The 27,721-nt window shown below is 41.9% G+C and overlaps 2 protein-coding genes across 4 annotated transcripts in view; both read right to left on the bottom strand.

Annotated features, from left to right (window-relative positions):
• Window positions 1-3,526, bottom strand: part of FCHO2 (FCH and mu domain containing endocytic adaptor 2) — a 113,134-nt gene extending 109,608 nt beyond the window's left edge. For both annotated transcript variants that reach the window (XM_075270574.1, XM_075270566.1), the window contains exon 1: window positions 3,329-3,526. In XM_075270574.1, coding sequence (XP_075126675.1) covers window positions 3,329-3,361 — 33 coding nt within the window. In that variant the 5' untranslated portion in view covers window positions 3,362-3,526. The remainder of the gene's footprint in view (window positions 1-3,328) is intronic.
• Window positions 3,527-17,113: 13,587 nt separating this feature from the next.
• TNPO1 (transportin 1) overlaps window positions 17,114-27,721 on the bottom strand; it is a 50,713-nt gene continuing 40,105 nt past the window's right edge. The window contains exons 20-24 of one of the 2 annotated variants that reach the window (XM_075270587.1): window positions 23,678-23,753; window positions 22,689-22,788; window positions 20,740-20,814; window positions 19,811-19,954; window positions 17,114-18,879 (exon numbers count right to left, since the gene is read on the bottom strand). In XM_075270587.1, the coding sequence (XP_075126688.1) occupies window positions 19,847-19,954; window positions 20,740-20,814; window positions 22,689-22,788; window positions 23,678-23,753 (359 nt within the window). In that variant the 3' untranslated portion in view covers window positions 17,114-18,879; window positions 19,811-19,846. Of the gene's footprint in view, window positions 18,880-19,810; window positions 19,955-20,739; window positions 20,815-22,688; window positions 22,789-23,677; window positions 23,754-27,721 lie in introns of those variants that run through there. The other variant, XR_012715445.1, reaches the window with a different exon arrangement.

Below are 27,721 nucleotides of genomic sequence, written 5' to 3' on the forward strand. Positions count from 1 at the left end.
GCCAAACATCTGATTCAAGGGGCCAATTCGATCGGATGAGTGATGACTCTTCTTCCAATACCAAGCACAGCGCCATACATTGTGTGATGGCAGAACATGGCTCTGCAGCTCATAACCATTTAGTAGAAAGGGAACTGAAAAAAGGCCATGACTGGTGAATGTGACATCAGCGGGCGAAGAGGAGTCCATAGCTCCTCTTATTATTATCTTCATCCATCTCATACTGAGGACTTATGCTACAGACAGGTCATCAATATTACCCACAACACCCTTAAAAAGTCATATACATCATATATAGGGCAGACAAGCTTAGGGCTTATTCACACAACAGAGACTCCTAGCGTCACAGCTAACTATAATGCCAGATGTTTCTCTCGCTATATACAGTTCAGGACAGTATATCCAGCATAGACAGGTAAATGGACATTTCTACAGCACATGAATGAGATTTGTTGAGCGTTATGCACTTTGCTGCTACTATAATGCACTATGGATCCCCCACACATACACCAATCTGATCACACAATCCATAATATCTTAGGATAAGACTATGGTGCTTGTAAGGAGAGCTGTAACGCTTTAGACTCCTCTTCACTCACTGGAGTGACAAAGACCAAGCACAGACTAATGGCCGGTCCTCCTGTCTCCAGAGTGAGATGATACTATGACAAGCACCCCTGTGCCTTCAACCTAGCAATGGAGAGTAGCCTCAGACTACCACTGATCCCATCACCAGCCAAAAGTTAGTCACTGCCAGGAGTACCATTAAAGTCCCCCCACCATAACAAACACCAATGAAGAACACAGCACCCTAGTAATGTACAGGGCTCGCCCTACAACTTGCAGTTTTGGAGGCTACAGATGGTCTCATTGCAGTAGTGCTTTAAACACAGGTCACCTTTATATGATATACTGCTCTCTATAATCTCTACCACACTCAGTAACCACTGTGCAGACTGTAGGCAGCAATAATGTCAAGGTCCACGCCTTCTCCCTCCATGGTCATCACGTAATACTTCCATATTTATGCAACTCATATAGTTCTGGTTGCTTCATACCTGTAATGCGACAGTCCATAGGAATACATTGTGTAGCATGCTATACACATGTCACTAGGTTCACAATGGCGTGTGCTAGTCTCAGTCCAGGATTCTGCAAGCAGGACTTTTTTCTCTTCCAATTCCAGTATAAAGTTGGAGGAAACCCACTATAGTCTATGGTGTCCACGGGTTTCTGCGAGTCACCTCTTTTTAAAGCGGACAGGGTTTCCGTCTTTCAGGTCCACATGCGGACCCGAAGGAGGGAAACCTGACGCTAGTGTGAACCTAATCTTTGGCATGACCATCAGATTAGTAAGACTGTCGCTATATGGTAACTTCTTGCTCTAATTTCTAGGCCAGCAACTTTTGTAGCCGCACCTCTCTTATAGATATAGTCAACAGATGAAAGTTTCCTGATAATACACGCAACTCCGTACATACCTATGGAAAGCGAGTCACGCTACAGACCACGAGTGTAGCCCTAGTCACATACATGTTACAGTCTAGCGCAGCAGCTTACTGGCATTATGCTACTCAGTCCATGGGCATGAAAGTCCAGTCAAAGATTTCCACACAGATGGCCATAGCTTAGTAACTAAGACATTGGCAGGACACACGAAGTTCATTAAAGGGACTTTCCGGCCCCAAATCGAATTTTCATACAGGTTAGGTCATCGGATTGTGACTGGTCAGGGACGGACACCCGGACCACACAGACCATCTGTTCTTGCAGCCTTTGGGTAACGGAAGCTCTTAGTAGACGGGCAGTGCATTGGCCCAGCACTGAGCTCCAGTGCTCTTACTTGTCTTGCACTGATGACATCACACATATCTACAGCCAATCAGAGATCCCATCAGTCTTATGTCATACATGCAAGCATCACTGCTGAGCTCAGTGATCAGCTGTAGCAGTCACGTGTATAGGCGGCACGTCTTTGCCGCAGCAAAGTAAACCAAGACTGCCGAGACCTCCAGAGTGTCTGCAATCCATCATTTAGGATTTATCAGGTGCATATTGTTTTGAGGTTTTTTTTGTTTATTTTTTTACAAGTCTTCTTGCTATAATAATTTCTTAACCTCATTCATTATGTAAATCTTTTTCTCCACTGCAACTGGAGACGTCACCATATTGGTTACTTACTGTACAATAAGGCTCGGCGCAGGGGTCAGCCACCTTCAGCGCTCCTGCGGTTGTGAAACTACAACTCCCAGCATACCCAGTTTCCGAGAACAGCCAAGTAAGTGCATGCTGGGAAGTGTAGTATCACAACAGCTGGGAAAGGATCTCTGGCTGGGGCTACACAGACACATGACCCAAACATCTGTAGGACTATAACTATAGCGCTATAACCAAATCACAGACGGGTCACAGGCAAGTCACAAAATCAAGTCTGACCTGTGACCAGGTATCCAACTAGACTGGATTTTACTACAGTCATGTTGCCCTGGACTTAATGGCAAAGTGGCGCTTGTATAAAAGTGACAATATGGCGGAAGATCTGTCAACACAAATGACCACAACATAATCGAAAAAAATCACCATAAGAAACTGATTCAGTAATATATAGCGGCAGCACAGTCATCGGGGAGATTATATATATATATATATATATATATATATATATATATATATATACACACACACACACACACAGTACACATCATGATACAATACAAAGTACACATCATACACATATAAAATACAATACACGTCACAGATCATACACAATACAATGTACAATACACACAGTACACATCACACGATACAATACACACAGTACATGTCACATATTACACATGACATAATACACAAAGTAGATATGTCACATATCACACGATACGTGTGTATTGTACATGTCACATATCACACATAATAGAATACACAAAGTAGACATGTCACATTTCACACATGATAGAATCCGCACGAATAACACATTACAGATAGTAGACACGTCACATATCACGCATGATAGAATCCGCATGTATAATACATTACAGACAGTAGACATGTCACATATCATGTATGATACAATACACACTGAACACACGTCACATATGATAGAATACATACAGCAGACATGTCACATAGCACACACATACATGACGCCCATGTACTGACCCCTGACCATGGCAGCTGCACCCCCTCAGGACACCATCCATGCCCACCATGAAGAATAGTACAGCTCCTCCTGTCACTCACATCCCCAGGTACAAGCAGTGGCAGCCCGCAGGGAAGGGAGGAAGAGAGGCCGGACACCGGGCAGGAAGCAGCGCAAATCAATGCTCACCCAGAAATGATCCAGGAAATAAGCCATGACCATCTTGCTAGAGGATGACGGGGGTCCCCGGTCCAGTGTATTGTCTCCAATGCGGCCCACAGTCCGCCGGTCCCCCGGCCCGATGTAGTAGTGCCTTTCCTCGGCTCTCCTCCAGCCTACGGAACCAGACGGAATCCCACAGCTATCGCCGCCTCCCCCTCCTCTCCTCCTCCTGGAGCCCAGAGCACGCATGCGTAGCCGGCAAAGGGTGGGAATCATAGTAGCGCGCCAGCTAGCGGCCAAGTCGGGGGAGAACGTGGACATGCCAAAACCTGTTTTTTTTGTCTTTAATAAGCTTTATTGAAAATGGGAACAGTGTGCAAAAATACTGCTTAGCTAATGAATAGGAAAAGCAGACTGTGGACGTGAGCAGGTCCGACTTCATGTCAGTCTGTGACCAGGGCTGCGGCTTCAAGGGGTTTTCCATCATTTACTGCTCCATTGTTGCTGTCGCCTTTCCTATAAACAGGATAGGGGATAGGTTGTAGATTTGAGGGGGTCTCATTACTGGAACCTACAACCATCATAAGAAGGGGGTGTTTTGCTCCTTGTTGATGGGGTGGTAGTCTGACAAATGTGCCATTAATTCCAGTGGGACCACCAACGATAACCCGCACTTCATATTTGGCGACATTTCTGCAGTAATGTCCAGGAGAAAGAGGGGGAATTGCGAAAATTTGTGGACAAAGCCATGGCCTATGTGGCTACGTCCCCCGCCCCCCACTAGACATCGACATGCTTCCTTTTGGGTATTGCCATGCACCCTTTCTCGTGTCATGAGCCCACACTGTGCTGGCCACGCCAATTTTTCAGAGGCCATATAAATTTAGTACTGGCCCAGAGCCCGGGGCATTTGTCCGCTCTTATGGGAGTCTGAAAGGTTACCATGTTTTGGGGGTTTTTTGCGAGAGAAAAACGCTGCGGAAAAAACTGTGATGTGTTTCCGCTGTGGTTTTTTTGCAGCGTTTCGCTACATGGGGCTTCAGGGAGTGCATTCACATATGACCAATTTGTTGCAGAAATGTATGCGACCCTTGCACTTGACCCACAGAATAAAAGGTTAACATGTTGTTTTTACCACACAGTGAATTGCGTTGAACGTAAACCCCAACAAGATAGTATGAGTTAGTTTTTTCCCATTCCACCCCACAAATAATTTTTTTTTTTTTCAGTTTTCTAATACATAAGTTTATATAACATTTCTGGTGGGAGATGCAACCATATGAGGAGCCAAAACAACACTTGAAGCCAATAAAAGCACCTATGCCATTGACTGAAGGAAAAAGCCACAATATACCAGCAAATTCCTGGACTAAAAAGGGACAGTGTTTATGTGACTCGGTTAGTTTTACTGAAACCCCAATCTGAATAAGTGTTCCTGGTTGGGGCAGTCCTAGGGGGCAAGGTTTATATATCCCCTATTACTGGAATGAAATGTTGGTAAATATGTAAAAAAAACCCCTCCCAGTTCTGAATAATACTTATGAACATTCACCCAGGGGCCATTTTAATAGATTTGGGGGCTCTGTTCAAACTTTTTGCAAGGAAAGGAGATGACAATTTCCCTTAAAGGGGCTGCCATGTCCCTCAGCACTCCCAGCAAATGCCCAGCCAGACATTTTCTGTGTACTAAAAATGTGGTATTACATGGGCGGCTATTCAGATGTCCCTGCAATAAACAGATAGCTTAAGTCATTAGTGTCCCAAGATAGGGGTGTCAGTAGGGGACCACAACTCTGAGATGTACATATGCCCAAATAGAAGACATCAAAAAAGGGTAGATCATCTGATCATGCGTAATTCCGTGCCCTATTTCGCATCACAAAGATGGTTGCCCCTAGAGATGAGCGAACACTGTTCGGATCAGCCGATCCGAACAGCACGCTCCCATAGAAATGAATGGAAGCACCTGTGACGCCGGCTGCAGGCAAAGTCAGCGTCACAGGTGCTTCCATTCATTTCTATGGGAGCGTGCTGTTCGGATCGGCTGATTCAGGCACCCGTTTTAAAATAAATCTATAAAAACATATGTGTAAATCATACCTTAGCGTGCACGCTGGGCGATGATCCACGGTCCGACGTCATCTTCTGGCACGCCTACCTATTCTTTCTTCTTTCGGCGACATCCTCCGGTCCTGGCTCTTCCCTGGTTTCATCATTGTCTTCTTCCGGCGGTTCAAATCCGGCGCATGCGCAGAAGCGCGCCCTCCAGAGCTACTGCGCACATTCCGGCCCCATTTTTCTTAATGACAGTGCACACGCACCAGGTTTGATCCAATCGGATTTGAACCACTGGAAGAAGACGACGATGAAGCCGGGGAAGAACCAGGACCGGAGGGCATAGACGAAAGAAGAAGAAGGCGTTCCAGAAGATGACGTGGGATCGTGCACGACCGCTCAGGGTGCACGCTAAGGTATGATTTACATTTATGTTTTTATAGTTTTATTTTAAAACGGGAGGGGGGATTAAATTTTGTTGATAGAGCCCCTTTAAATTTTATGACTTGGGTGAAACGTTTTGGATATCCGTCCACAAGCTTCTCGCAGTAGTTGGTAGGAATTTGGGTCCACTCCTCCAGATGGAACTGGTGTAGCTGAGCCATGTCTGTAGGCTGTCTTTGGAAACCTATCGCTTTAAACTTCCTGGCTGGTGGTGTTCTCAGGCTTGCAAGCTTCTCCCTTTCTCCCCCAACTGTGACACACGGGGGTGGCAGCATCATGTTGTGGGGTTGTTTTGCTGAAGGAGGGACTGGTGCACTTCACAAAATAGATGGCATCATGAGGAAAGAACATTATGTGGCAATATTGAAGAAACATCTTAAGACATTAGCCAGGAAGTTAAAGCTTGGGCACAAATGGGTCTTCCACATGGACAATGTGGTTACAAACTGCTTACAAAGTGGCTTAAAGGGGTATTCCCATCTCACTTGTTCACCAATCTGCATGCTGTGTGCTCTGCTGTCTCTCTTCATAGCAGTAGGTTTGCAGTCAGTAATGAAGGATTGGTTGTAAATGAATTACCACAGTATGAAGCTGATGTAAAGCTGATGTAGCAGAGCTGGATTTGACTCAGTTTGTAATACATACAGAGGTAACGGACTCCCCATCTCAGCCCTGATCAGCCAAATTCAATTAAACTGACTGATAAGTGGAAGAGCAGGAGATAGCTCAGAAATCCCGATGCTCTCACCCCCCCCCCCCCCATCTGAGGAGCTCCGTTACTTGTCTGTGGCAGAGACATACACAGCTCAGAGCTGCTCCCAGCACTCAGCCCTCCCTGACAGCAGGCAGCTACGTCACTTGTGGACTGAGGAGATCAGCTCAGCACCAGGCCCTGGTCATAGAAACACAGTGTAAACAATGAAGTGAATAAATTAAGATAGCGGCCAAACAAAGCAGTTTTGATAAAGCAATGTATTTAAGAAAAGTCTTAAATCCACATAAACTAGCAGTATAGATAGGATCCTTGTGATGGGACAACTCCTTTAAGGATAACGAAGTCAATGCTTTGGAGCGGACATCAAAAAGTCTCAATGATATTAAAAATTTATGAGCAAAGCTTAAAAGGCAGGCGGCCTACAAACATGGCTCATTTATACCAGTTCTGTCAGGGGGAAGGGGCCCAAATTCCTACCAACTATTGTGAGAAGCTTGTGGAACGATAGACGACAAAACGTTTGACCCAAATCATATAGCTCAGGGCAATGGTACCAAATACTAATGAAATGTATGGAAATTTGTAACTTTGCAGAAAGTAATTCAAATGCCTTAAAAATTCTCTCTCATTAATAAGGCATTTGGCAAATATAAATAATTTTGGTAATCCTAAATGACATCTAACGAGAAAGGTTTAATCTGATTTCATGTCAGTGAGAAAAACATGCACGTGTGTCTATTTATATAGTGTATGTAAAACGTCTGGTTTCAACTGTATGTCCCAACAAATGGATACCCAACTTCTGAATTTGCTTGGCTGGAGCTAGTTTGGTATAAAGACAGTACTGGAGGAATAAGGGAAGCACTGAACTGGTTTATTTTCATTGGGAGAACCCCACTACCAAACACCAGGAGCTGCTGTGAACATTGGTACCCATCATGTCCTATCCTTGTTTCCCAATCTGCACGTAAAGTAAGAAGACCCCCATTAAATTGTCAATAGAGCCAACCAACAGTGGTCTAATATGCATGGCTGGTTATAGTGTCAAGGGATGTCACTGAATATGAAGTTTGAGTGCTGCCATCTATTGGACAGAAGTATTTATTACAAACAGTAAATACAAAATGAGAAACAAAGACATGTAAGCAGTGAATGAGTTAATCTTTTAGCACTTGTAAAACCTGTAAGGCCTGGTTCACATCTGCATTAGGTATTCCGTTTGGGGAGTCTACTTGGGGACTTGAAGGAACTCACAGAGAGGTTGTTCCAGACATCTGGGAGAACTAAGCACAGATCTTGTGTGGATGTAAACTTGCTCCAATCCTTCTGTCTCTTCATGTAATCCCAGACAGACTGGATGATGTTTGTCTCTTCAAAGAATTATATCTTGGGTATTACAAAATGTAGAAATGTGATGTGTGAAAGAGGAGATTCTCACTGAGGTGCAGATCTGCTTATATTACCGTATTTTACGGACTATAAGGCGCACTGGACTATAAGCCGCATTGCCCATGAGCGCCTTATAGTCCGTCTCGGTTCATATATAAGGCGCACCGGACTATAAGCCGCAGTCCGGTGCGCATTATATGTTATTGAAAGCGGCGGCAGGCAGACTTTGCCATCGGCCGCTTAACCCCCCGCGTGCCAGCCGCTTCTATTGGAAGCGCTCGGCAGGCGAGGAGGGGCTCTATCAGCAAAATCATGCTGATAGAGCCCAACCGTAAAAGTTAGATTAAACTACCCCCCCCCCCCCCCCCCGTTTTAAAATAAAAGCCTGAAACAGAATGTGAAACTTACCGAGCGGTGCAGGGTGGGCGGGCATTCAGGCCTCCTCTTCCTCCGATGTTCCGTCCTCCTCCTCCGCCGCTCGCTAACTGAGAATGGCCTGGGCGCATGCGCAGTAGCTGTAGTAGAAGCATTATGATATTGCGCATGCGCCCAGGCCATTAGTTCGCGAGCGCCGGAGGAAGTGGTCAGGACATCGGAGGAAGAGGAGGCCTGAATGCCCGCCCGCCCTGCACCGGTCGGTAAGTTTCACGTTCTGTTTCAGGCCGGAGTGACAGCAGGGCTGCCGGACACTTCCCATTCATTTCTATGGGAGCCGGCATGCGAGCGCTCCCCATAGAAATGAATGGACTGCTTTTTTCCATTCATTTCTATGGGGAGCGCTCGCATGCCGGCTCCCATAGAAATGAATGGGAAGTGTCTGTCCATTCATTTCTATGGGGAGCGCTCGCATGCCGGCTCCCATAGAAATGAATGGGAAGTGTCCGGCAGCCCTGCTGTAACGCCGGCGTGTACGGCTGTGATACACGCCGGCGTTCGGTAGTGTGAATGCACCCTTACGGTGCCTTTTATGTATGTATGGAAGCGGCACGCAGACTTTGCCGCCGCTTCCATCCATATATAAGGCGCACCGGACTATAAGCCGCACTTACGATTTCTGAGGAAATCGTAGGTTTTTATGTGCGCCTTATAGTCTGGAAAATACGGTACTTCCAGAGAGATCACTGGTTTAAAACATAGTTGGGATTGGGATATTTATATTTATCTGCTCCTAATCCTGACTGTATTTTCAGCCAGTGATCTCTGGAAATACTAAAGCTGGTGTCATATAAAAGTTGAGAATCTCTTCTTTCATACAACACCAGAAACGGGTTTCTACATTTTATATTGTCCAAAATATAACAGTTTGAAGTGACCTCCTGACCCTTATTTTCTCTGCATTCACACTGTACATAAGGAGAAACAAGGGAAAGAAAAAGAAGCAAGATTTCACAGAAAGGAGTCAAAATTTGTTAATAAAGTATATTAAAAAAAATTTAATTAATGACACAAATACTGCCAGAAAATCAAATCTGTTGTTGTCTTCCAGAGGAAGTCCCTGCTGCAAGTGACCGCTGAGGCCAATCATCGACTTCAGCGGAAGGGACCCAAGATATCAGAGCCGGCAAAGAAGTTCATTTTAACAAGACAGCCAAGCAGCCAGACAAGACCAAGCTGGGAGGACACCAGAGCACCAGAGACAGGTGAGCATGTTATTTTTTTTATGTTAATTTTTTCACCTTCCCTGGCCTATTTATAAAAAAAAAAAAAAAAAACTTTGTCCAGACAACCTCTCTATGTGTCTAATTGGTGAATGTCTGACCTGTGGGACCCGCACAGACCACAACAATATGAGCTTCTGAATGAAACCGCAGTCAAGTATCCATACTGCCCAGCAACCTCTTTCTTAACATGATTATAATTCCTGACAGGTCAAGTTAAAATCTTCAAGACCATGTGCTGTCTGTGGAGAACATGGGTAACAAACCTCCGTCAAAAACAGAATTGTGAATAAGCCTTTACTATATACAATGTTACATTGTGTGACATCACTTTAGTTACTGCCTAGGAAGTGCTATTTCCTATTTACTTATATGTCAAATTAAAAAAAAAAAAACTATTACCTTTCACAGACTTTGCTTTTGTGATCAGCACAGGGATATATCCAAATAATAATAATAATAAAAAAAAATACATATTTTTGTTTACATGATGGTAGAAAAAATAAAATTGGCACAAAAATTTTTGCTTTTACTTATGCTCAACTTAAAGGGGTTGTCCAGACAAAAAAGTTTAAAAAAAAGCGGAGGGCAGTGAAAAAAAAAATACAAACTCATTTGCCCTCGATGCTCTGGTGTCCTCACGCGCCTCCCACATTATCTGCTTCCGCAGCGTCTTCCCACATTTTGCTAAAGCTGCCGATTGATTGACCTCAGCGGTCACATGAACACTGAGGTTAATCAGCGAAGGGCCTGAATGTCACTACCTGTGACATCACGGTTCCTCTTCCTGAGGCCGCTGTTTGGCCAATCAGCAGCTTCAGCACAATACTGAGAGCAAACAAACTGGGACCTGCTGGACAACAATGGACCAACTGGGACAGGTGAGAATGTATTTTTTCACTGCCCCCAATGTATTTAAACTTTAAAGGTTTATCCTGAACAACCCATTTAAAGTAATTTTTTTTTAAGTTAACATTTATACATCTTCACTATTTATTAGTCTTCCATCATATTCTTTTTTAATACGGTGTTCAGTAGTGGTATTCCTGGAGGAAGAGCTCCACAGGCTCATCCGACGCCACAGATCTCAACCTTGAGATTTCGCAGGAAGGTCTGAACCACTACAACCACTTGCTCCTTGCTAGAGCACTTCTAGGGAATTTCTAGCTGTCTTGTGAACAGACCTACTTCGACTGTTGGTTCAAACTACTTAGGGAATGGGAATAAATAAATAAAAAAAATTCTATCAAATATTTGAAAGAGACTCACTTTACTGAACTGTTTCATAGGGTCCACTTTGATGTTCAGTGGTCACATTTGTAACATCAGGTGCTCACATGTCACTCGCCCTTACTGTTGCTTATTCCCACAGAGAACTCTGTCTACTGTAGCCAGTCCTGTCTTAGTGCACTTTAGTGTCCCTGATGTCCCAAAGTTAGTGCTAAAACATGGTGAAAGTCAAGAATGCCACCTTTGTCCAAGTTCCAAGTAGTCAATGACCTGCCAAGCCATACTCGAAAAGATGTAAAAAGCGTTCTGCTTTCCCCAATAAAAATAGGTAAATTCTGTCTTGAACATAGTTACATAGTTGATGAGGTTGGATAAAGACATTAGTCCATCAAGTCCAACCTATAACCAAAAACTAAATCTTGTTCGATAGTAAGCGCTACTTCCTAATTGTGTCTCATAGTAATTTCTGATTCGTCTCAGTCCCAACAAATGTTTAGTTTTTGGTTATAGGTTGGACTTGATGGACTAATGTCTTTATCCAACCTCATCAACTATGTAACTAAACATTTGTTGGGACTGAGACGAATCAGAAATTACTATGAGACACAATTAGGAAGTAGCACTTACCATCGAGGAACAAAATTTTGCTACACAGCTCAGTCAGAGGATCTTGAGGCAGCAAACTTCTGCTTTTCATATGGGGAACTAAGACATGTGCCGGAGATACTGGCGTACCACTAGGCAGGTTGTTCGCAGTTTATGTGGCGTCTCCTATTCTCAGCTGGTTTGCAAACGTTTTCTTGGTGCAGCACAACTTATAATATTGCCCTCCATACATCTCTGACCTAGGCTGCCCACGTCTCCAATCCTCACAAGACCATCTTCACTTTCCTGTTATCTGCTTTTCACAGAGCCAATATTTTTCCTGTGTATCTCCCAAAATCTGGAGCTCACTATCCCAACATATCAGGATGACCCCCATGACCAAACCTCCAAAGGCATCTTGAAATCCTATCTTCTCATGAAGGCCTACAATCTACAGTGATCCTTTTGATAATACAAATGATCCGCTTCCACCTTCATATACCTTTCGCTTCCCTTATAGATTGTAAGTTCACATGGGCAGGGTCCTCTGTCCCACTGTACCAGTTCAATCATCAAGTAACTTCTTGCTTATTGTATTGTAGGCTACATAGCAGGGCCGTGATCAGACACCATGGATGATAAAAGCTCGGTCACCACAGCCCATAAAACAGACAAATATGGCCCTGTCCTAAATTATGCCCCAGGGCCACTGCCACATATGCAGGCCCGTGATGATACATAGTATGTGTATGCAGCCATTGAAATTAATGGGTGGGGGAGGTGTTAGAAATGTTGCAAAGTAAGAATGTTTTCAAAAATAGAAATATTAATATTTTCACTTCATTAATTTTTGCCAGTTTAAAGGAGCAAACTCTAAATGACAGCAATATTTGGTGTGACCATCCTCTGCCTTCCACCAATTCTTCTTTTAAAGCATCTTCAGTGGATGTAGACTTGCTGAAATGCTTCTGTCGCTTCACGTAATCCCGTACTAGATGATGATGAGATCAAGGCCATATCATCACTTTCAGGACTTCGGCTTACTGATGTGATTCAGATTCCTCTTTTATTTGTTCACTTTATTATTTTGTCAAAATAACTTGACAATTAAATTTATTTTTAGAAGCATTCTTACTTTGCAGCATTTTCTCCGTACCCGCCTATAACTTGTGCACAGTTCCATATTCTATTTTTAGCACCCCAAAACACTCAAATAAATATAACACAATGTAATTAAACAACTTTATTAACACAGCCAAGCAGTGATTAACATTCACATCTATTATCACATCATACAAATGTAAATACAAAATTACTACAGTACAATATATATATTCTCTGCATGATCCAAAATATTTGGTGGCCCCAAAAACGTTTAAAATTCAGCAGCTTATCAAAAACTAAAACCATAATTTTTTTTTTTTCAGTTTTTTTTTTTTTTTTCATTTATTTAAAGTGTAGTTCAATAAGCAGAGGCAAACTTGAGAAATATCGCTTAGTTTATTAGACCGGAGGTAAGAAACTTGTGGCTCTCCAGATATTGAACTTTTATCTCTAAATAGGCCCCTTGTCAACGCTGGCAATCCAGCTATTGAAGGCCTCGAGTCCAATGTCGGAGAGCCACAGGTTACACGAGCCTGTATTAGACTGCATGAGGATATAAGTGTAAAAGTTAACATCTTCTAGGGTAGGGAAACAATCAGATATAAAGCTTTTATTTCAGTAATGCTCTCAACCTAAGTTGCCAGCAGAAAGATGCAACCATATTATGTGCCCATATCCAAAGGATTGTGGAAGTGCCGTTCCCTTTCATTATGTATGTGCATATTGCTTTAGAAAAATATAACTTTGATTGTTTTATCACATGGCTGTTTGTACTGTTCTTAGTCACAGTGTTACGATTAGATTACGGATGGCTATCGATTCCAAACATAGTGCTTTAAAGTAGCCCCTATGGAGAGTGGTCCTCAAATGTGTCCTCGGGACCCTGAGAAAGACTAGGTTTCTAGAGAGGACATTCAAAACATTCTTTTGATTTGGAGATTTGTCACATTCATTAAACGGCATAAGATACCTCCAGAGGGCACCTGGACAATGCTTCCGAACCACCTGCATATGCAAGCTTAATGGCTACTCAAAGTGGGAGGGTCTGGCTCTTTGCCCAAAAAATAAATAAAAATAAAAGTATAGGTTAAGGAGGTTCACATTACTATTACTAGGAAAGCACAAGTTCATTATCTAACCACACTTTAGTTCCGACTGACACTTAGTGACTCCCCATCAGACTAGCAGTCTTGACACCCATATACCGTAGGCTATTTTAGAGAGGGAAGCCAACAAAGCACAAGTAGTTAGTCAAACTTGCTCCATGTACAGGCATTTTTCACAAGACATTTGAAAATGACAAACAAAATACTTTCCAAGATGGCAATGATAAAGAGCGTGGCAATGGATGTAAAGAGCAACACAAATGAACACACTTCATGCATGCTCTTCCATTTATAGCTACTGCATGTAAAAGCCCTCTTCACAAAGGAGTCTCTGGGTGAGATTTGAGGGGAAAAAAAAGGGGGGAGAAAACATGAGATTTCTTGAGGTTTTTTTTAAAATGTAGATTGTGAGCCCCACATAGAGCTCACAATGTACATTTTTCCCTATCAGTATGTCTTTTTTGGAATATGGGATGGAAATCCATGCAAACACGGGGAGAACATACAAACTCCTTGCAGATGGTTTTATGCCCTTGGCGGGATTTGAACACCAGGACTCCAGCGCTGCAAGGCTGCAGTGCTAACTACTGAGCCACCATGTGGCCCCAGGAGATTTCTTGAGTTTGACATTTATTGAATAGTAGTTTTTTTTTTTTTCTTGACATGAAGGCTGGTTTCACTGATATTTAGTCCATTCCCATGCTGCATTTACCAGCCTGTATGCGATGTTGGGAGAAGGTTTCCTAGCATTATACTTATCCATGAGGGTCTGCTATACTGCTATGAGATAGTATGTAACAGGAATTCCACACATCAGAGAACTATAATGCTAGCAGTCCATCTCCCAGCATAGTGTTCATGTCAGTAAATCCACCGTGCACACACAGAGACAACCTCATAACTAATACTCGGCAGTGTGAAACCAGCCTTACACCGCTAAGCCTATTCTTCAAGGCAGGTCATCCCAACCAGTCATTTCCTACATCAGGCACAGTGCCATGACTGGTAATTGTACTCACTACACAATGGAGGTCATACTAGCTGCTTTTGCAGCTCTAAAGTTACCTGATCGTTGGGGGATGATGGGCATCAGACCCTCAATTATCTGATATTGAAGACTAAACCTAAGGATAGATCAATAGCTCCCAGAAAACCCCCTATATATTGAATATCGTTCAACCACTTACCGTCCCTTCCCATAGCTCATTATGTGTAAATTGTGTCTTATAGTTTAGGCAGTGCATATTTCTGGATAGCCAACATCCAGGCACCAAACGCTAGTGTCCAGGCATGGGATCTGACTCAGTTACCAGTCGTCATCTGACACCTATCAAATAGAAAGTGTGTTGGCTAGTTATTTATGGCAGCGCTGTTTATTACTGTATATCACACACGCTTTCCGTGGAACTCAAAATTTTTGCAAAGAAAAACCTAACCCTGGACATTACAGGGAAGTGCTTAAAGTCATTTGACACCCGTTCAGTAAATGTTCACCATCAAACCAGTTTCTAAGTGAACCCAACCAGTTTTAGCTGAAGAGCGAGTGACCTATTGGTGTGGATAAAGAAGAGCTGGGCTTTCTGTTACCAACTTAGGTTGATGGGCAGTATTTTTTTTATTTTTATTTTTGATCATGGTTAGAGTCCTAAATAGGGAAGCTCAAACAGGAAAGAAGGTAGATATAAAAACAGTAAACACAGACCTCCTGAGGTTCCTACAACATAAAAATATTCAAGTAGAGAATCTACATCACATAGCAGCGGCTATTTCTGTAGTTTAGCACTCTAACAGCACTTTATTCAGTGTGAGAGACAGACATTGTAAGCCGTGCTTTTAGCATGCCAAGAGGCAGAAACACTGGAATGTAACAAGACAAAAGACCCACAATTCTATAAACATTCCATTGACATTCAAAAACTGTCAAGACGAGACCACAATAGTAAGACGTCTTATATATCCCATGATGCAAGAATCAAGGAACTAGTAATGAAAAACTTAAAAAAGGCAACCCTGTCTCCTGTGACCATTAAAGCGGATAGTTTGATATTACAGTGTCAAAAAATGGCTTTTTGCAAGAGAAATTTGAAAAAAATACCACCAAAAATATCCATGGCATAACCCGTTATTATTCTAAAAAATAGAATTTTTGCATTTGAATGGTTTTATCATCTCATTCTCAGATTTCCAGGAGACAGACAATGTAATAGTCACACAGGTATATCTGATTGCTGACCTGCTATTTTTTATTTTTTTTTTGTAAAGTTCATTTGCTTTTGTTAGCTATAGAAAATTTGTAGCATTTCATAATCACATCTTCAATGCCTTAAAAAAAAAAAAAAATTCTGTAAATCTATTTTCCCCTTGAATGCTGCTCCCAAGTCAAATAACCCATGAGCTGAAAAGTCCAGTTTCAGAGTCAATATTCTTTGAATATTTTTTAACTATATTTAAAGCATTAGTTTTGTAATAGCCAAAACTTTTTAAAAAGAAAAAAAAAAAATCATTGAGATTAAATGCAAAAAATAGAGAACATTTGTGACACCTTTACCTGAAGGAACACTAACCACAAAAAACACACAAAAATATTCCAGCCCTTCATTCTTTTTCTTTATTGCCTTTAGCTTATTGTTAAATCAAAGAATTAAAACTAAGTAGTATACATTAAAAATTTCAGTTCCTCCCAAGAACTCCTCTATTTCCCCTTCCTCACTACACGGTGACAGGCAGTAAGAGAACTGGCCTAGGGGAAAAAGGCCATTAAGCCTGCCCCCTTGGCAGAGTATCACCCCTGTTAATGCCCCCCTCCTCAAATCAAGTAGAGAGAGAACAGATCAGTACAATATTAACCCCTTTGTTCTCTGTAGGAAAAAAAAAAAAGAAAAGAAAAGTAGAATGCCAGTGTGAAAGGCAGGGAATTGGCAAAATCTATTAACTTGCAGCTTTTTTTTTAATTCATTATTTTTAATGTTTAGTGTTCTTTAAATTTTTGGCATTGTCCTTGAAAAAGGAGATAAAAAAAATTTATCAGGACTGGGCTGTGTACCCCTATGCAGCAGCATTCTATACTTCCTTGGAGATCATTCATCTACATTGCTTCTTAATATTCTAAGTCTTCTGTCTCCTGTTACCTTGTAAATGTTTAGTGCAATAGTCAACACCTCAATTTTTTTAACAAAAAATAAAACCATGCAAATCAGGGAATTCTCGATTTACAAAAATTGGTTACAAAGATTTCATTTCGCAAAACGAATCGAACAAAGATAGAAAAAAATGGTTATGGCTTAACATTGTTTGCAAGCTTCAGCATCTGCTTGAAGAAAATGGAGAGTCGCTCTAACTCTGACCTGCAGAGTTAAGAAAAAAAAATTGTCTCTAAAAAAAGGAGATTTCTTTATCATCATGGGATACCACTGAGGCAATCTGAATTAATAGACTTGCACTTTTACACAGACACCTTCAGTAAGAGTGCCAGTTAAAATTTTTCACATTCACAGTACGTAAGAAAATACACATGGAAAGAAAAATAAAAGGTTAAATTAATAAGGGTTTATTCACAGGAATACAAGTGAAGAAAAGCAACAAAAAAAGCTGAACAAAATGAAATGGGGAGAAAGTAAAGGGGGGAACCAGAACCCATCTTTCACTCTGATGATAATTATTTTGCACCCCAATGTATCTGCTTAGGGTACAAAGGGCCACCAACATGCGCCAAATAGAGCAGATACTCTGCTTTTTATGAATGTAATGGTATATGATCATGCTTTAAAAAAAAAAAACATAAAAAAAGGGGGTAATACATTAAAGTGAAAATCACTAGTGAATTAAAGCAATTACCTTGATGTCTACAGTTTTCATAATGCGCCACCTAACACATATGCATCCTTTTAGACTGATCTTACTCCACAGAACTTGTAGGAATCACTAGTATTTAACCATGCAAAAAGCACACCACACTGACAGCACAGAGGCAACAAGGTAGATCAGCTTCCACATTGTGATACGATACATTTTTTTTTTATCATTAACTTGACAGATGCTGGAGATATCGCTTTTTATTTAATTTTTTTTACTATTATTATTTAGACCTCTCTCCATCAGACAGGCTTGCAATACAGTGTGGCAGGCCCTATTGATAGGTTAAGGGCTAAAGTCTAACCGTTCTCCGCAGCACTTAAAATGTAGATATCCTTAAATTATATCTAAGTAACCTAAAAACAGACAATTAATGCATATTTCACCTGTAAACAAAAAATAATAATCCTGGCGCATATGGGGTACGTGTTGGCCTATCTTAATGTGTGATACAAGCATGCTACTTAACTCACTAAAATGTATTAATTTTTTTTACCACTATAAAGAATCCTGGACTGCAGACCCCTAGACAAGGAAAATAAAAAAAAATCCTTGCGACACTGCACTATGGTGCCAAGCACTTCGCGATCTCATCATTTAAACAAAATGCCTTTTTAAGATTTCTGGTTTTGTTGCCAAAAACCCTGCAAATTAACATTCAGCAAAGGAGTGACTCTTAAAAAAATATATACTTATATTAAAGATTTATAGTAAACTAAAAATAAGGAGTTTATTTTTTTTTATTTTTTTTTTTTATTATTGTTTTGTTTTTTTTACTAGTTACTCCCTCTCCAGAAAAAAAATAAATAATCCTAAAAAAAAACAAAAAGAAAAACTAAATTTGGCATTTTGGTGGATGTCAATTTATGCAGATCTTAACTTGCATCACAGGCATCTGAAGTGCAATTGCAATTACCTGCACTTAACACACAAAGCAAGCCGTGTTTAACTCCGCCAACTTCATCTAGTTATGTCTTCATTAACATGCAAACACAGAACTCCCATTAGTGGGATAGTTAGGCAACCCTTTGCTTTAAAATAGATGCAATTTACTGCTAGAACCCTATTCTGAAGATTTCCTCTTGAAGTGTGCAAAAATTAGTTTCCTCTTACTCCACCCCCTCTAGAGTCCAATTTTAAGGTACTTCTATAAAAGTACAATTCCCCGTATACCAGAATGTGCTGTTTGGCGATTAGAATTTGCTTCTTCACATCCAGTGCAGAATTGTTAAGGAGACATGTTTCCACCCACATAGGCTCCAGACGATTAAACGTTTCCCGACATCGACTTAATACAGTGACGGCAACACCTCCCTCCCGCCCCTCCCAGTAGGCTTTGGGATTGTACTGTGTTCCCTACTGGTTTGCCCTTCCCCCCTACAATAGGGTAGCTTTTCCCTGGGTGCAGAGGCTCCCCCGCTGTCTCCCAGACTGAAGGACCTACAGGAAATAAAGAGACAAAAGTTAACGTCATAACATTAAGTATTCATGAAGCACCTCGAAAACAAATGACAGAATTGAGGGTGGATTTATTAACCAATCTATGCCAGTTATTTGTGGCAGATCTTTGGTGTAGGGGCCTTTTTTGTGCCACACTGTTGGTTCTGCATCTCATTCGCCACTTTTTATGCAAAAGGACTGAGCAGGGTGGACAGCAAGGCGAGATGGGGACAGGTAAACCTCAGCCTGACAAATGGTAAGTTCACAAAGATTTTTGGTCAGGATTTTGAGGCCGTATCCGCCTCAAAATTCTGACCAAGTAGACAGCTCCCATTGAATCATTCAGGCCGTTTCGCCTCGCAATTCGGCCTGAAGACACTCCCTCCTCCCGACTAGGCCCATTCATTGGGCCTAATCTGGAGTGGAGTGCGCGACTGGATGCCGATGCAGTGCCTCTGCTCCGAATTCCGGTCCAAAATACACCATGTGAACTTACCCTAACACACCCAAAGAAGACTGATAGAAGGTTTGTATCCATGTCTACAGAAGTTGCTGACTGGTATAGATTTCCATGCTAGGGCACAGGAGTGCGCAAAATTGAAGAGGCCAGAATCCCTTCATAATTTTGGCACACGATTCAGGGGACTTCATTAACATTTGCACCCAGACCAACAGTCAATGGACTGTAGCATATATGCAACATAAACAGCTTTTAGGCTGAGGACACACATTGTTTTTCTTTTGTTGCAGATTCTGCACCAGAGACAAGAGTGGCTTCAAAAGGAAAAGGAAATCTATACAGAAGCAGTTATGCTCTCCACTACTGGCTTTGGAGGGAAGGGGAGCAGTGAAATCGGTGCCTTAATCAGAAGTCACCAAGAATCGATCCAATACAGCCAACAGGATTAGAATGATTTCCTCTGCTACTTACCCCTAATGTTGAGACTGCAGCTAGATCACATCTAGGTTAGACTCCATAGTAAGCTGCAAGACGTTCTTTAAGGGGAGGCGGAAACTGGTCTGAGAAACGTCTCCAATTTTCTTCCCCTACTTGGTTTTTAAATCCATGAAGAATCTACAGGAAAAAAAAAATAATACAGTAAAAATGATGGATGACATCCCAGCAAGGAATCACAGGAAGAGAATTCTGAAGTCACAGCCAAGTATCAACGGAGTTATAAATATCTGTAAACAAGAAATGTTACTAAATCTTCCAAAGCTAAGCTATTATACCAAAGTTATTCCATACTTCAAAAATTATGGCCTATCGGTAGAATAAGCAATCAAAATTAGATTGTGGGGGTCAGACTCTTACGAATTATCACTGATCTGCTACTGGAAGGGTTGGCGGAGATCCCGTGAGCATTACATCCACTTATTCTGGTCTGTATCCTTAATCCCTTTACTCCCTTGAATGGGATGAAACTAATCCCAAACCCAGAACCTACTGAAAGTACAAAGCTGTGTCTGCTAAACAATAAAGGTCTAATAGTTTAAAGATCGGCCATATAAAAAGTTATGGCTATGCATCATACAAGGATTAGTTATGGCTATGCATCGTACAGGGTGACGTGTTAGGTCCTGGTATTACAAAACTAAACATTACAGTGTATCTAAGAAGACTGAGGAGCTCTAGAAGGGAGTGAATGACTCTGAACTGCAGTCACTGAGCTGGGTGACATCAAAGCAGTCGTCAAAATAAAGATTACGCCCATTTCTCAATAGGCAAATGGCAATGCTTTATATCAAAAAGATCTATAATGTTCTCGTGTCAATCTTTTATCAGGATTCCTATTTTACACCTAAAAATATAAGAACAAAATAGATCCAAGGGCTAAAGACAACAAGAATTGACTCTACCTTACAAAACATGTCCCGGAGGTCTTCCTTTGGATTGATCCAAGATGCAACAGCATCACAGAAAAAAATAAAATCCTGAAAATGAAGACAAGTATTAAATAAAAACACATTGATTAACATGATAAGCCACAGTGATCCACCTTTATGCAGTTTAATAGGAGAGGAAAGCAAGTTATGGGAAAAGGCTTGAAGGTTTATTTAACTCATGTGACCATGGATTCTTCAGCTGAGGAATGGCTGACTAGGACTATCTGGCCTACTATAGCTGTTGGTGTATTAAGTGATTGGCTGTCCACACAAAATGGGTTTTCTGGTCCCTAATGCAAGTTTCATACTGAGGACCTATCCGCAGGTTGGGTCCTCAATCTCTCATCTTTGAAGGTCCAACACCTGGACTCAGCAGTAGACCAGTGGAAAGGCTGCTCCTACTCAAGTAATAAGAGCTCCCTTTCCCATCACTGGAATAGCAGACTGCATCCATTCTCTGTCCAGTGTAGAAGCTTCCACTGGCTGAGACTGTGGGGCAGCTGGTGACTATAGGGTCCGGGAATTGGACCCCAAATATCAGATATGGTTGACACCAACATGACAACCCATTTCAGGAAGTTACCGTATTTTTCGGACTATAAGACGCACCTAGGTTTTAGAGGAAGAAAATAGGGATAAAAAAATTTTGAAGCAAAAAAAAAGAAAAAAAAAAAAAGGTAAAATATTTAATATATGGGAGTTGTAGTTTTGCAACAGCTGCAAGTCCACATTAACAGGTGACCCTGCAGCTGTACGGGGACGCATAGAGTGTTTTGTTTTTTTGCGGGGCCAGATGTACTTTTTAGTTATACCATTTTGGGGAATGTCTATTACTTAGATCACCTTGTATTGAAAAAAAACCTGGCGGTTTTAGCACTTATGATTTTGACGTTCACTGTACAGGAAAACTATTAGTAGACCGGGCATTTTCGGACACAGGGATGCCTGATGTGTATGTGTTTGACATATGGTTTTCTACTTTTATATATATTCTAGGGAAAGGAGGTGATTTACAACTTTTATTTATTTCATTTTTTTATTATATATTTTTAAAGCTTTTTTTTTTTTTACTATTTTATCTCCCCCCCCCCCCCCCCCCCCCCCGGAATACAACTGTATTGCCGTCTATGGGGCATTCTGTATATTACTATTGCGGAGGGGCATAGACCCAGCCGCAATACTAATATAGCCGTGACAGGCCTGGGAGCCTTCATTAGGCTCCCGGCTGTCACCCGAACAGGTCGGCTCCTGCGATATCGCCATGCAGGAGCCGGCCTGCAACTTTACAGGTATGGGGCCGGTGGGGACCGGCCCCGGGGGAGAAGGGGCCGCCAATACAGACCCGGCATCCGCTGTAATAAGAGAGGCGGATGCCGGCGAGAGACAGACGCCGGCACAGGTGCCGGGGCCTGAGACATCGCTGTGCTCCTCTGCCCTGCATGAAGCCAGCGGTGGAGGGACGGAGGAGCGGTATAGAATCGCCACTGCTGGCTTCATGCAGGGCAGAGGAGCGTAGCGATGTCTCAGGCCCTGGCACCTGTGCCGGTGTCTATCCCTCGCCGGCATCCGCCTCTCTATTACAGCGGATGCCGGGCGGCCACATTCGGACTATAAGACGCACCCTTCTTTTCCCCCAAAATTTGGGGGGAAAAAAGTGTGTCTTATAGTCCGAAAAATACGGTATACACCATCAGCAGACAGGAATAAAAAGGACCTTGGGTGCAACATGGTGGCTCAGTGGTTAGCACTGCAGCGCTGGAGTCCTATGATCAAATCCTGCCAGAGACAACATCTGCAAGGAGTTTGTATGTTCTCCCCATGTTTGTGTGGATTTTCTCCCATACTCCAAAGACATACTGATAGGGAGAAAATGTACATTGTGAGCCCTGTAAGGTGTCTAGTAAACATGGTAAAATTCTTACCTGAACTACACCCCCAGGATTAACCGTGATCATCGTACAAATGCCACGGAAGGCGGAGTCCTTCTCCTCATTGTCCCGGATATTCCGTAATGAAGTACACCTACAAATAATAGCAAACCTCACTTATTCCATGGAAATCCAAGAGGCCAGAAAAGAAACTGGATAGCAGAGAGTTAACATCTAAGAGAATGCTTTTCAGTGCTGTACAATATGGTACGTTCCTGAACTGAATAAGGTATAGCAAATACTCAATCTACACTACAAAACATATCTGAGAAACTGGGAAGAGCTAAACATATGGAAAATCAATTGTAAAGGTCTTACATCTACTGTAAGATGGAGCTTCCTGGATGCTATCACTTTCGTTCGGTGACACATTTTATAAGATTATTGACAGACACAGTATACGTTGGTGCCAGTGTTACCGATCTAGTGTAGGACGTAACACATTGGCTTGTGATGTATGTGCATGCAGCGTGTCTGAAAACCTCAATTGATGCCCTTTACATGTACCCATTGCCCACACGCAGTGGAGGCGGCCATTTGCATGTAAAAATAACTAAAAATTATATCTATCCTACGGATATTCGTGACATCACTGAGGCACAAACCCAAGTCACGTCTCAGTGTAGACGCAACTTGGAACAAAATGGCGGCCTCCGACCGGCAATGGCGATGGGTAACCTTTATAAACAAGCTCTAAACACAGCAAGCATGTGACAATCTTATCCCATGCTCCCATGCATCAATTAGTCGTTAGCCACAACAGAAATGATAAGACTTGTATATGACAATGCTTGGAAGAAATAAAAAAAAAAATAAATAAAGTGACAAAATATAGGACAAGATTAGTCACATGTCTGACGATGACTAAAGGATCGTGTAATAACTGACAAAAAAAAAAATAAAAATAAATAAAGTCTAAAAATGTGAACTGTAAAGAAAACATGAAGAGAAATGAATTTAAAAAAAGATTGAAGAATACACACCAGGGTCTTATAAACTGCTGTAGCATGGGGGCCACCTCTTGAGGACAAACGTAACCAAGACGACCAATTGTTATTGCTAAGGCAACGCAATCACGGTTATACACCACCAAACGCCAACCAAGACATGAGCAAATGAGGGGGGAGGAGAAAAAATAAAGAAAAAAAACAACAAATAACTCAGAAACAGAAAACAGAATCTGTGTATGATAATAAACATAAGATATCACTAGTGTCGTTTATGAACACTGCCTCCGCAAAGGAAGTGACATATGGCATAACTGTCAGAGGAGGGATCGGGGCGGAGGAAGGGGAGTGGAGGGGGTGGAGGAGAGAGGAGGAGGGGGGGGGGGATAAAGGAAAGAAAAACGAGAGAACACCTAAAACTCAAAGTCTTCATTCTCAGTCCAAATGGAAGGATATTGTGGGCTGATTTTTTGGAAACCAAGCCAAACGTTGGCAGTTTATTTAATTTTGTATAAAAGTATTTCTCATTAGAAAATCGGTAACAAAAAAAAAAAAAAAAAAAAAAAAAAAAAAAAAAAAAAATCGATAATTTTGGAGACTTCTTAAGCCAGAGACTTAAAAGGGGTTGTCTGGATTTATATTTTAGAAACGCGGCCTGGATGGCATTTACAAACAAAAAAAGTAATAATCGCCTCGAGATTCCCCACCGATCCCCAAATCCATGCTGGTCTCTCGTGAAACAACTGACCGGTCAGTGACTGGCTGAGGCAGATTACTAATATGGCCAGTGACTGGCTGAGACGTGTGGCCAGGGACCAGGATACAGAGCAGAGGGGGACTGGTGGGATTTCACTGCCTTTGACCATTTTATAGAAAAATGGGCTAAAGCCATCCTTTAATGTTTGTGGCCAAATTTGGACAGAAGGTACCACCCAATCTATTTTTATGTAGCACAAGACAAGGTGACTAATATAAAAAGCGTTACACACTGCCCTATTAAGGCTCTGTACAACATCCGATTTGTACACCAGCATAATTCAGTACCTATGAAAGTCTGAAGTTCTCGCGAATGCCTACCAAAATTTTATTGGATATTGTAATCTGCTTCTAAGGGAGGATCTGATACATGGAGAGCTGACAGCTCTAACATCTCTGAGTCCTAATATAGCATCTGCAGGAGGAAATTCCATTTCAAGAAAATCACTCCCCCAAAAAACAACAAAAAAACCCTGGCAAAAATGGAATTTAATGGGACTCAATCGGGAATAAATACATGATAAGCCTAACCCCTGTGTACCTTGTAGAGGAGATTCTACCGTTTCCATAAATGCCTCTGTTATCCAACTTTCGAGCCCCATTTTCATGTAAATTAATATTGTATTCACATGCAGATGAGGGCAGAAAGGCTTTGGGTGGGGGAGCGTCGTTGATCTCGGAAAAGAAAGTGACGCATATACTGTGTACTACATGTATCACATCAGAATACCACTGGCTGAATAAACTGCTCATGAACACCATAGACCAGGGCTACATCAAACAAGTACATATTCATACAAACACCAATAACCATCATTATGCACCAGGAGACAATTTCTGACACCCGGACCCCTGCAGATCGGCTATACAGAGACAGCCACGCTGCACACTCACCATACAAACTGTAGCGGTTTTTGCACTGCAGAGCTGTCCCACTGAAGTCTATGGGGTATTGCTGCACTACCAAAAGCTGTGCCTACAGTTTGTAAGCGAGTGAACATCATGGTTGTCTTGGTAGAGCAGATCTTGGAGATTGTCAGGACACTGCAGATCTAGTGGCAGAAACTGAATAACGCCTTTTAACGTAGGCCCCAAGTTGCGGAAACAGGTTTTGGTTTTTTCGTTACAGATTCTGCTGTGGTTTTTCAAGCCAAAGACAGCAGTGAATTGAAAATTCACTCAACGTCAGTCATCTGATTTCCCTCCCTCCACCAGCAACAATTCTGTAAAACTTTACAATTCTGTGCTGCTCTTCTATTATTCCTCCTAGAAACTTACTATTAACATATCAGAATGGATTCTCCAATATGAGTTAGCAAGAACATGTCTCCATTGTGCAACACCCTATTGTCTATTTATTCAGAAACTTCTATGAGGAATAAAAGAGAATCTACACAGCACAGACATTAAAAAGAAATGCCATTTTCTTTGTAATAATTGCTCAGAGTCTATTGCCATTCTACAGAAGTTACTCATCCTCTTATGACTCAGCAGCAAGGCTTATTTACCCATTCCAAAAAAAAAAAACAGTAACACATCAGAGCGGCAAAGGGAAGATCAAGTTTACCTTCTTGCTAGAACCAACTCTTTTACAGCAAAAGCAAAGACACATTTAAGGCTGTGGAGAAAGAAAACGTTCTCCACATCAAAGCACACCGCTGAAGAGTAAACCCCCTACCTACCAATGACCAGGGATTATACATGAGAAGCCCAAAAATTCAGTAAAACAAGAGCTGGGGTGGAACTCTATATGGAGGACTTCATGAACCTCACCAAGCCACAAATTAAGGAAAACACTAACCCTAGAAACTCATCTGAATAGTAAAAAATAGGAGCATAGTTGCCCTCACTGTTTGTCAATCTGCAACATCATCCCATGGAGAACAAAGCATTAACCTCCTGTTTATCTGATCTAGCTGGAGGGGAATACATTTTTTGGGCCTATTGCAGACAGGGCATACTAGAGAGGATTTTGCTCCAGTCAGTTGTCTTGCAGCCTAACACAGGACACTGAGGAGGAGAGGGAGGTCACTAATCTACTGGAACAGATACATTTCTTTACCTGTAATACCAGACAAAATAGCACAAAAGGCAAGGAGGAGATGAAAATTACAAAATCCCAGTATTTCTAAAGTTGTTGTAATTTCGTTATTAGTGTTCCTTTAAAATGTAAAGCCCAAATCTTACTGCGAATACTTTTGTGCAAAACTCCCAATTCCTGTCATTTTTCATCCTCAACAAGCGCTGCATAGTCAAGCATTTACAGCAGAAGCTGAACAGTATATACAGGCTCAGTTCAGAGTCTGCCATACTGTACAGTGGAGCCTGGAAGAAAACGTGATAGCTGAGCAGCCTAGACAATGGGCAGTATATTCTGCATTACCTGGAGAATACAATTGCCACTGATGTGTATAAGAAAAGACTGAATTGGGCAAACCCTGCACAATAGCTTTTCCACTGCTATAACAGGGTACTGGAATGTAAGCTCTCATTCTGGGCTATGCAGAACAATACCACCCATTACCTGTAAGCAGCAACTGCTGATCGACCAGAGTTTGACCACATTCAATAGGAGAACATACAGCACTCCCAAATCATGCCCTAGGTTACTTTCTTCTCTTTGACGGGAGTTCAACAATATTGAGGCTTCTGGCAACGCACCTACACGAATGAGTATGTACAAGTCCGTGAGAACAAATGGCACATTGATGATATAAGTCACCTGTACCATGCAAGGACCCATTCATTTCATTAATGAGCTTGGGCTGCAAGAGACTGGAATAAGACCCATCTTGATTTTTGCATCCAGTCTCAGTCCCTGTGATAACACAGGCATGCCTATGGGGCCATATGAAAAGAACGGGTCAGTTTGCTAGCCATTAAAAACGCAGCTATCACAGTGACAAATCAGGTTCATCTATAAGTAGTCTAACTTGCAGGCTACCATGGAAGACCTCCTATGTGCGAACAATACACTCTTATGTATACAACCCAGACAGACTTCAGCAAGTTCCGGAGGTGCACTGGATGAGGCTCCATTTATACGGGACACCTTTAGGCTGCAGAAAAGCTGCTTTTTCGTCGCAGTTTGAGCCAAAGCCAGGAGTGGCTACAAACGTAATGGGTAATCATGGACAATCCCTTTAAACCATGACATTGTCTCCACCATCCATGTGGTATCAGGAAGTCACGATGAAAGCACTAAATATCGTCTGAATATTTGTTGACGTGACTCTTGAAAGAAAAATAGATGTTTATTCTGGATTGAGAGTCACGAGTACCTTTTAACAGCTCAAATGTGACAGCATAATAAGGGGTAAATGG

The sequence above is a fragment of the Leptodactylus fuscus genome, chromosome 1 (assembly GCF_031893055.1).
Source record: "Leptodactylus fuscus isolate aLepFus1 chromosome 1, aLepFus1.hap2, whole genome shotgun sequence".
NCBI classification, from domain to species: Eukaryota; Metazoa; Chordata; class Amphibia; order Anura; family Leptodactylidae; genus Leptodactylus; species Leptodactylus fuscus.